The following is an 11,342-nucleotide window of genomic DNA, read 5'->3' on the forward strand; positions in this document are numbered from 1 at the left end:
TGGTTCACGTGTAACCAAGATCTGCAACAATTCAGACCAGTTTCAATGAGAATCGATGATTTCTTCACCGATGAACTGTGTACTGTCGGCAGACCCTGAAACTCTGAGTTGGTTCTGAGACTCAACTTAGTTGCTGAAGTCCCCAGTGAGGCTTGTTTAATTTGCTCGAGCCTGAGCTGCCATGTTTGCGAATGATCCTCTGGTATAGTGATGTAAAAACCTCCCCGTCTGATTCAGCTAATACAAGTGTTGTGACAATAATCTAATCTATCTTCAAAACTTTCTTAGCTAAGTGATAGCCACAGTTGGTCACTAGCTTGGCTGGTCAGGTGGTGGCTCTTGGAGGTCAGCCAGGTGAGGACTTCTGTGTGTGGGATCAAAGTATGGCTGGCATCAGTCTGCTCCTATAAATCCGAGACACGTAAAACTCAAAGACAGAAGCGCTTCCCTGCCGGCTGGAACTCTTGAGTGTCTTTCAAGTGCGACAGAGCTTTTACCTCTAGCATGAAGTCCCCGCAGAGTGGCCCCATCCCCCCCCCCACTTGTCTGCCGCCGTCCTCCGGGTTGTTAAAAGCTCCCACACTGAAACTCAACTGCACGTTTTCTTTAATATATGTACAAAAGTAACAAATGAACGAGTTCATCTGCAGTCAAGCATTTGTTGATACATTCAGTGATGTGACATGAGCATCACTTTGGCCTGGAGACACATTGGCACACGATGATTCAGCAATACAGCAAACAAGAAGAGTCCGGTCACATATTTACACAGTAACACTGAGGTTATACGATAAGATTATGAAGGATGACACACACTCCTGTCCGAGCTCAGAATACCAGGAACGGACTGTTTTCAGATGCAGACGGTGCAGTTCCCACAGAACTGATAAGATGAGGCGCTCAAACGCTCGCCACTCTTCGGGTCAAGGTCGCTCTCTGTTTGATCTCTAGATGACACTTGTGCGTCCGAGTGCGACGTTTTCAGGGATGTATCTTTTGGTCGGTCAAGCAGAAGTCTTCAGGGGTGACACTTGTTAACATCACAACTGTCAAGACATCATTTCTGCTGAACAACAATATCCACCAACGTGGGGTCCTGCAGGTGTGCCCTCCTACTGTCCAAACTAGGGGGCGATGAGCCCCTCATGTTGGATTAAAAGCATCCTAAATCACTTTTTTTCTTCATATTTCTGTCACCACCAAAATAAAGACCGTCCAGAGAGCCAGAGGGATCGCCTCCGAGCAAATGGCCGTCCTGTCTCCTGTGTGGCGTCATCATCTATAAGCTGCAGAGCTGGCCCAAGTTACAAGTCACATTTAATACATTATAATTCTGCTTTGATGAAGCAATTTTCAGGTGTACTTTTGTTCTTGCCGTCGTATCAAGGCCAGACCCCCTGACTTGTCTTGCACTTGTGCCACACCTGTCCTTCAAAATAGTTAAACTGTCAACCAAATTAACAATATTTACATAAAAAAAAAACATCACTGACTTCATATAAGAATCTCTCAGGAATAATGTTACCAAACAACTACCAAACTTCTGTAAAAAAAAAGATCAGTCCAGGTGTGTCTACATTAGAATTAACACTCCATTTCACAATCTGCTCAGGTGTCATGCTAAAAAAAGTAGATTACAAATATCAGTTTGTTATTTTCTAGGGACGCACTGATACCAGTTTTTCCAAAATGCGTAGTGTACTCACCAATACCAACTACTTGCAAGATTACACATAAAGTTACTGTGAGATCTTTTTTTTCCACATATATTGTTATCTGAACAACATTCCTCAGTATATTTTTCTAGTACATGTGTGACGTTGATAAGTTTCACTGCAGTACAAACACAAATTCTACAAAATTGCCACTAACTGACATTCAAAAACGTGCACTGGCTTTGTGGTATCGGTGGCCATTCTAGGTGTACAAGTATGATTGCTCAAGCCTCTGGTCTCCAACCTGATACATGAATCGGGTAAATGGATATTGCTCTGAGTAAATTCACATCATTGAAGGGCATAAATTCAAATGTCAGCTGAAGTCAACAAACATCCTTTGATGATATATTAATCAAATGTTTCATCACGTCATTTACATGATGATGCCAAATATTGATTTGCATTTTGACTGAAGAGTAGGTGTTAAAAGTAAATTTACCGGTAAGTTAGTGAGAAAGACTTCATAACTGAGTGTCAAAAACCAGACAGATGAGTAGCTGGACAGTAGACAGTGCTGCAGTCTCTCAACAGGAAGATCAAATACTGCAGCGGCTGGGCGAAGCATTCCTCCACATTTCCTCAGATATTAACACTAATCTCTTCCGTTATGATGTGCGCGGTTAACCTTGGCTAATAGAACAAGTGCTGAACATAGGGAGACCAGATGTCCTCTTTTTCGGAGCAAAAATGTGTTCCAAGTCGCATCAAAACTTCATGTTGAATGAGGCCTCCAGATTAACCTTTGTGATTTAAAGTGAAAGTTTGCACTGAATCTGTGAAGCATTTCATAGCATTTTATATTTACTTTATTAAGTATATCTTTTCCACTTCTAATGTAGACACAATGCTCTTTCGGGTTGTGTGTCCGGTTTTTATCGTAGTGCTGTCTACCCTTCGACTTGGCTTTTAACGGCACTCCGGTCAAAATAAGCCACATCTGCTTCCATTGCTCAGCACTTTAGACTGGTCCCCACAGTGGAGTCGGACCCGTTTAACCCCAAGGATTGTTGTAGATGTCAGGGCAACATATCAGTCATACAACCTCATGAGGCAACATATCTTGAAATCACAGCGTGATGAGTACAATATACATCAATGGTACAAAGTCTGTCCCACCTGTCTCTTTGAGTGTGAGGCCCACTGGCACCAACTCCAGAAACAGGCGAGCTATTGCTCCACTGACCAAAGGAGAGCGCTGCTGGCGGTCAAAACACATTGTCACGTCATTTATTTGTCACAGCGGCACTATGCACCAAACCAAGCCATACCACTTGGAGAAAGTAATCCTTCATGAGGCCGGGAGTTGCACTGAACAATGTAAAACCAAGTGAGGCGGATGAAGCTGCCGTGAGAATACGCAGTCCAGATGGAGCACATGGGCAATAGTTAGGCTCCGAGCGAACAATACTCCAGGTGTGGGCTTAAGGACTGCGGACGTGGCTTCCAAGGAATGGCAGTTACAGACTTTGCATTGGCCTCAGGTAATTGCGATCTCACAACAACAAGTTGGTACAAAACATTTAAAGCACATGAAAGTGTTCTTCTGGCAGTAGTGTTGACTGAAGATCAGCAAATACTTGCTCAGAGGACTAGTTTGATCTGCTGCTGTAAAAGTGCGTTCAAGCTAGTGTGAGGTCTAAAACCCTCCCTATTCTTGCTGCCACACACACACTGAGTCCAGATTATGTAGCTTCACATCCAGCTAAGGCTCGGACACCAACATAGGTGAAGGCCGTCTTGGGTCCAGTAGGCGGGGTGAGACCGTTCTGTTCTATGGTCTTTGGCTTCGGTCTCGCGCAAGCTTCCCCGGCCCTTGTCTGCTTGATCACAGCTGACCGGCCCAACCGGCTGCCCGCCTTGCCGAAGCAGCGGCAGCATGTGAACGTGGCCAGCATGCCCTGGCGGAAGCGCTTGTTCATGAAGCAGTAGATGATAGGGTTGACGCAGGCGGAGGTGTAGGACAGGAGGTGAATGAAGGAAATGGGAGCGCCAGTCAGGCGGTAGGCTGAGCGCCGGTCAAAGGCCTGCCACGCGTTGACCACAAACACCGGAGTCCAGCAGAGGAAGAAGAGAAAGACGATGACCAGGAGCATGCGGATCACTCGCTTCTTGGCCATCAGGTTGGCAGTGGAGTTGCTGCACACCAGTCCCACCATGGGCTTGCTGCTGGTGGCCCCTGCTGCCGTCGCCTGCGTGATGCTCTTCTTCTTAGAGGGCGCCAGGTAGCAGCCGTCACTGTCGCCGGTCTTAATGCTGCCAGAGCTGGTCTGTCTCTCTGTGATGAGGATGACACTGGTTTCATTCGTATAGAACACCAAAGTAAAGTAAACAATTTGCAAATGAGAAAAGAGAATTTCAGAGGAGAAAAGAATATTTTGGAAAAAAGAAATGGAGGAGCAGTCACTATGTACGGTTACATGAGTTTTTCCACAATCTGTATCGGGGTGTATGTGTCCACAGGGAAGATTTAATCCCTATTACATGTATCAGGGATTAAGTCGTCCCTGTTGACATGTCGCTGTTGACGTATTATCTGATGCAAATGACTGTTCTCATGGATCATTTGCCATATTGTCAAACCGAAGGAAAATCGACCAGTGCATAGATGAGACTCTTCCGCCTCACTACTTCCAAACCCCCATCATAAATACTGACCCGGTCAACAATCCACCCTCTCCATTAGAACCACATTTCATTCATTGATCAGTCACCAGATCAGTCATTTCATTCCAAAGAGAAATGCTTTCCATGAAGCGTTTTCATTCAGAGTTTGTTGATAGCATAGCAGCAGAATTAAAGCCTGCCACGACGTGTGTCGTTTCTGAAGTGGACTGTGTAAAGAACGAACAGGAGGCTGCCATGCAACAAACCTTGCGGGACACCATGGGTCAGAGCAGTTGGCGCAACTGCTAGTCGAATGATGCTATTTGAACAAGGCCAGAATGGGAAATGTTTAGAGAGGATTAAGGGCAGAGAAAGTTTTTTCGTGAGCAGAAACCACATTTGGAATGGTTCACACGCGTGTTGGTGATGTGTGGGATGAAAATTCTCTATTGCATCTGTTTTTAGTTCAATTTTTAGTTCAAAATGCAGCGTTTGAATTTTCGTTTGCTAGTATCAGGGTTCAGATTCGCACCTCGGCTAGACTTCCTGCTGGACAGCTCAAACCTGATGCCTCTGTACAGCTCGAGGGAGATGAGTCCATACGCCGTCATCATCACAATCCCAGGTATCAAGAAGAGCAGCAGGAGCAAAGACACATACCTGCCCGAGAGACAGAACAGTGGCATCATCACCTCCCTTGTTCGTCCACAGAACATCCATATCACAGAAAATCAGCCGCAGTCAAACACAGCACCAGAACAGATTTTCTTTTTCACGGTTAAAAATTTTGCAGTCCAAACAAATTTTCTTATATTAGAATGACTCAGGTCGACGACGAATATCAAGTTCTGGTCAACAAGATAACCTGTTTCCAAAACAGCTCTGGTTATGAGGTCATCAGCAACAGGTGTCATTTCTACTTTCCAAGTGTCACATGTCGTGTGTACACTCTCACCAGGACTGCTGGATGATGTCGTTGGGCCAAACCAGGCGACACATGTGCCCGGTGCTGTTGTCCAGGCGGGTGAAGGACTTGAGGTTGCTGGAGATGGGATACGGCAGCATCAGGATGAAGGACGCCACCCAGGTGGCAGTGATGACTTTGGCAGCGTGAGATTTCGTCTGCCATGTCCTAGAGGTCAGTGGGTTACATATGGCACTGTAGCGTTCAATGGAAATGGCCATCAGGTTGAAGGTGGAAACGCTGACTGAGACGCCTGTGGAGGAACCAAGGTATATGAAGTATATGAAGGGTGGGCGCTTCAAAAAGTACATGTAGTCATGACTCAGCTCTACCATAGTACTAGAACACGGTTGGAGGCACTTGGAGTTTAATTGATCTGCTCTGTTTTCAGATGAGCGTATCAGCTAATTCAGAGCATTGATGTCGTCTCCAGGTTTGCAGTTTTGTATAATCACTCTCTGGCAGTGTCAGCATGATGTGAGGCTCAGCCACATAACAACCTCTATCGCACATTTGCATGTGACAAAGGCAGCTTATCGTCATGACCCCTCCACGATATTGATCTTCAATTCTTCCTGAGTTGTGGACGCTTCTGATGACTTATGCGGTGAAGCAGATCACCTGGTCCGATCTCAATCCAGCAAGTGGTTCCACAATGGTTCAAACAAACAGCTGGGTATCTCACCATACTAGGTGGTAACATGTATGTTCAAAGTCTCTCTTTAGTCATCAATTATCTGTAGTCACTGGTGGAGGGTTTCAATCCCACGAGGGGGACTTCAAGTCAGAGAGTACTACTGTACAGAGGAGGACCTGTACTTTCTGAAAAGTCAAAGTCAAATGTAACTCTGTTTGACAGCTACGAGCCATGCAAATGTTTGCAAATATATAATTTATTCAGCCATTTAAAAGTGTGTTCCTGAAAAAAATCATCTCTCAGTTCATCTTGGTGAAGCCTATTGGATTTTTAAAAAACCAAGAAATACACGTCTGTCATTGCACACCTGCTTCCCTACTCCAAATGACAAGTTAATTCATACTAGAGAACCACTTTAGGTTTGACTGGTTGAGCAACAGTTAAACCTTCTTTGGCTCACTGCTGCACGAAGATAAACACACCATCTTCTGTATTATCTGTGGCTTCGAGCTTGCTGCGCTGCGACTGTTGGCCCTCACTTTGACAACTTGTGGCACACCTTTCGATTCAGGGCATTTTTCCTCTGTGATCTTGAACTTGACTTGAAGCTAAACTTGATGTCTGTTTAGTTAATCAATGCATGCGGGAGCATGAACGCTCAGACTGCCAAGAGTGTGAGAACTAATCCTGAAGCTGATCCCAGGACCACATGCTGTCGTGGAGACCGTGTTGAGACCAGAGCATGCAGAGACCATGAAGAATGTGAGACTGAGTGCAAACTGAATACAGAACATTACAGCATTTCAGTTCTTGATTTATTTTGAAAACAATGACTGCTGTTCCTCCCGCAGTAAGAAATAAACGTGTGTCTATATGACTAATGGCCTCATGTTTCTGTCTTCAGTTTGGCCTGGGTCTCGCTCTCTTCATAGGTCCTCGTAAGCAGTGATGCTGGAAAGTGAGGAACCCGGAGAGGAACAAGGCAGGATATCTATCTGTGGTGTGCTCTATTAATCTAAGCGGCTCCCACCAACAAATTCTTTGATTGTCCCAAACCCGCCAGTGGTGAGTTCCGACATATTCGAAAAAACTACCAAGACCTCCAAAACTGATATCAGAGCACCAAGACCTTGAAGATTCAGTTGGAGCATAGCTCGATCACCGCTATTGAAATCGGAGTGCGCCCCACTACTTGTGCTGTTTAGTAAGGTTGGCGTTGCAACGGCAACTGTTTACAGCTGCTTTGCGTAGATGTCAACATAATTTTTAAAAAATGAACTCAGTTTTAAAACAGACATAGGAGATACACATACATACAGACATAGGAGTTAATGCTTCAACAAAACAAGTAAATATCTTTTGTTACAAAACAAGACTAAACAGGTCAAAACCACGACATATTTTCTCGACAAGGCCGAGCCCTTTCTCATATCGTTCCCGGCAGCTGCCGGGCAGAGTTCAATTTTCACCAAGGTTCCAGTCTGGGACGTGTGATGCCGTTTCATTCACAAGGAAAGCAGGAAGCATGACATGTCTGTTCTGGTCCTGCTGTGTTGGAGTGGTCAAGTACAGCAAGGCGATGGTTGATGCCTTCAACGACAAGAGTGTCCAACTTCCTCCAAGCATTATTGCCACACAAAACAGCAGCTACACTGAGTCACCCCTCTGCACTTTCACTGTCAGTAGAGCGAGAGCATTGGAAGTGATGCTGCTACGCCAGGAAAGCCAACTCAGAAAGGCAGCCCTCCATGTGAGATTCCTGAGGAACCAGTGGAGCGTTTCATATTTGGTCCTTAGTCACTCACAGTGATCCTCACTTGCCCAACACTGATTTCTGGCTGCTGCTCAAGAGGACACCTTTCTAGGCCCTCATCCTCACAAGCTACAGCAGAGCAGCGCTACAGATATAACTAGAGAATATAAAGAGTTGGCTTCTCTTGCGAGGGATTTTGGCCTCCTTGTTTTATTACTTGTTTTGTTTTTTTTTTTAAGTTAGTTCACTTGAATGTTGTTTTGTGACCACACAATTGTCCATGTTTTTTATTTGTTTGTGAAATGAACATCATCAATAAGAAGATGAATTTGATTTGACCAAAAAAAAATCCCCCCCCTTTTTTTTTTTTTTTTTTAAGCAAATCACATTATTATTATTATTTTAGAGTCTGTTGAAGCTTAACAAAAGCCTCTTGGCTTTCACTAGTCCTGAACACCCTGCAACACATCCTTTCAGGATCTGGAACAATTTCATGTCGAAGACATATGTTTTAAAATGATCAGACAGAATCACAGCCTGATGGTTCCTGGCTTCCTCCCCCGCTAGAAAAGACACCGATGAGCAGCAGCCCTCACCTCCCGGCTTGACAACACAATATTGTAATCAAGTGTTTCCATCGACATAACCGTCCAGGTGAAGACGTTTTGTGTCACCTCTACCCTAATCGCGTAATATCACTTCTGATTTATGAGTAGTGAGTCCTGAACAATGGTCAGCCCTGAGGCCAGGAGAGGGGCCAAGCGTGGTGACAGCCGCAGACAGAGAGAGGATGAGAGGACAGAGAGAGGATGTCAGATTGTCTGGGCAAATCCTCTTGTCCAAAGTGGTCAGGTATAAATTTTCGAATCACAATCCGAGGAATAAATAAAAAAGAATTGATCAGCTTAACTAGCTTGTTTCAGTTGCTACACTGGTGTCATTTATTTATTTATATTTACACTATGTAAGGACACTGAACTTTACACTGTATGGCTTTGCTGTATTGTTTGCATCCTTGACTTGTGTGATGAGTCCAAGCCAACCCACAGGAACTATCAAAAATCTTTGCCGTTTCGAGGATATGCTTTGTTCCCCTCCATTGTTTTACTGCCGTACTGATCCAAACCTGTTGATCCCCAGTGAAGCTGTTTTCCAAGCAAAACGCATAGCCATCAGGAAACTGCTTTGAAGCTGCTGCGGCGTCCACACGACAGCAATAACAACAGACGCTTCAGCTGTTTCCCATAGTTCTGGCTTTTTTTTAATTAACTGATGTTCTCATTGTTTTGGTTGAGAAGAGTGTGAAGATGATTTGAACCAGCAGAAAGTGGAATCTCAGACCGGAATGTACAATATTCACACACAAGAGCTAAACATTGTTCCAGAAAGCGATTTCAGTTGAGCTCTCGGTTGAATTAAAGGACAAGCCTTCTCATGAGAGAACAGAACTAAAACATTGAGTAGCCATTACGACCAATGGGAAGCAAAAGAAAAGCCCTACTGTCCACAGAACGTCCTTCAGCACACTTTTTTGTTTGTGAGCAGAGGGATTTGAGACACCAACATTTGCGTGCCTCTTAGTAAGTCTCGCAACAAACATCAGATGCAGTCGAATGTGAGAAAAACAAGTCCTTGACATTCCACAAGATTTTAAATGTCAACTACATGAGACAGGTAAAGAGCTGTATGCATTACCCCACTGAAGGGTAATGCTGTCTGCATTGCTGTGCAAACACGAGACACCAAAAAGCAATTTGTAATTCGCTTTTTGTGCGGATGAATGCGTCCTGTTTCCAGAAAATAATAATGATAATAATAACAATAATAATAATAATAACACAAACACACATATCTATAGACACTTCCTCATTCACAGAAGTTGAGTACTTTTCTTACCCATAAAGTACATGACCAACTTGCATATGCCAGTTCCAAAGATGAAGTCCCTCATAAGGTTTGGGATGAGGGTGAAAGGGATGCAGACCAGCGACACTGTCAGGTCACTGATGGCCAGTGAGAGCAGGAACAGGTTAGTGACCGTCCTCATGCGTCGATTCCTGACCAGCACAGCGATGATCAGGCTGTTTCCCACCACACTGAGCAAGAAGATGAGGCTGTAGAGGATGATCCGCACCGTTTCATTGATATCTGCCGGAAGGAGGAGACACTTGCTCATTCACTGCTTCAAACCAAGAGTGAGTATCACAGCTTGATCTCATTCTCTACCCATTGGAGCAGACATTTCACACAAAGAAAAGTATACAAAAAAGAAAACATTTTTTAATAGCTTTTACCAAAGACTTAAATCAATAAGCAGTTGATTCCTTTTAAAACCACTGCATATTTTCTGTTGAGAAAAGAGTCCCAATTGATCAAATAAAATTTGACAAAACCTAACAATTTCATTTACTACTCCATTAAATGGAAAGGTTATAGTTCATAATATGTTACTGTTTTTCCATTTCAAATGAGTTAATATGAAATGAAACAATCAAATTAATGGAACACTCATAAAATATGTGTTACAATATAATGATTTCCAATCAAAACACTACGTTCGAAAGGGATTGCACTGTATGTGTCAGACTAACAAAAAATATGTTAGAAAAAAGCAGATTTGACTCATTCAAAATGCGTAATATTGCCCCTAAGATGGAAAGCGGTATGGTAATCATACACTTGGTAAATTGTCGAGCCATAAAAAATATTGGGAAAAAACGGTTACAAAATACATGCTGTTTAAAACAGGATTTAGTACTAAGCTATTGTTGCTTGGTCCATTACGTTCAATGTGGCCCCAGGGGCGCAGCAAAGCCCTCGTCTCTGCAATACTTTTCCATATGAACACGTACATTTAAGATTTTTGTTGGCAGATTGTGAGTCTGTTGTGACACACAACACATCCTATTAGCTTTGGAGGTCCTGAGCCATATGCGTAATGCGCACTTACGCAAGCAAAGTGCCCAAAGCGCTCGTTGGTTCAACACACACACAAAAAAACAGTTTATTATAAAATAAATAAATAAATAAATAAGTATGAACATCGCGTCTCTGCTACTCGATTACTGGACAAGCAGTGTTTTACAAGAAAAAAAAAGATGTACCTTTCGGCTCCGGCGTCTGGTCGTCCTCACTGTCGCACTCGGACATGTTCCTGATCCCCAAATTGCAGAGAATCCTACTGAGATCCGTAGAATTCAGGATCATGCTTTGTATCGTGACCGATTCCATGTCTCTGCGTGCGTTTTCTTCCCCCTCCAATGTCCTCAAGTATCAGTCATGAGGAAGAAACGCGACACGCTCCGGTGGACGTGTCAAGATGGTAAAAATCCTCCTCGGCTCTTCACAAAATAATAAGAGGGCAGAATGCACATGTGCGCTCGCTGATGTGGATGTTCCTCTTGGTGCGCGCTCTGTGCGCTCCGGTGTCGCTGCGCATTTGCAGCTGCGTTGACAGCATGTGGACGGGTCACATTCTTGCGCCCGCCTTTAGGGTCTCTCTGTCACTGTCTGGTGAAACACGGAGTCACCACGGTGGAGCAGACGCTGTTAATTACTCACAGGAGAAGGGAACACGTCCATGTGGGCTGAACTCGGTACACTGTGGTGTCACTTTGAAAGAGCGACTTTTTCGCATTCCATCTTCATGAGCAACATGGAGCTTAA

At 44.1% G+C, this 11,342-nt stretch overlaps 1 protein-coding gene across 1 annotated transcript; it reads right to left on the reverse strand.

Annotated features, from left to right (window-relative positions):
- Positions 1 to 605: 605 nt before the first annotated feature.
- cckar (cholecystokinin A receptor) lies at positions 606 to 11,139 on the reverse strand. The gene is made up of 5 exons (XM_053859614.1): positions 10,781 to 11,139; positions 9,573 to 9,824; positions 5,278 to 5,539; positions 4,855 to 4,982; positions 606 to 3,993 (listed from the first exon to the last, which is right to left on the reverse strand). The coding sequence occupies exons 1-5, from the start codon at positions 10,905 to 10,907 to the stop codon at positions 3,401 to 3,403; spliced, it is 1,362 nt and encodes a 453-aa protein (XP_053715589.1). The 5' UTR covers positions 10,908 to 11,139; the 3' UTR covers positions 606 to 3,400.
- Between the last annotated feature and the right edge of the window lie 203 nt (positions 11,140 to 11,342).

This window comes from Synchiropus splendidus, chromosome 3 (assembly GCF_027744825.2).
Source record: "Synchiropus splendidus isolate RoL2022-P1 chromosome 3, RoL_Sspl_1.0, whole genome shotgun sequence".
Lineage (NCBI taxonomy): Eukaryota > Metazoa > Chordata > Actinopteri > Syngnathiformes > Callionymidae > Synchiropus > Synchiropus splendidus.

Bases quoted from the DNA above. Each gene is read 5' to 3' on its own strand.
- cckar (XM_053859614.1), bottom strand. From the start codon at position 10,907: ATGGAATCGGTCACGATACAAAGCATGATCCTGAATTCTACGGATCTC. The intron at 5,540-9,572 runs GTAAGAAAAGTA...GTTCCTCCACAG, and splicing joins GTTGGTCATGTACTTTATGG to GCGTCTCAGTCAGCGTTTCC. The intron at 4,983-5,277 runs GTGAGAGTGTAC...TCTCTCGGGCAG, and splicing joins GACATCATCCAGCAGTCCTG to GTATGTGTCTTTGCTCCTGC.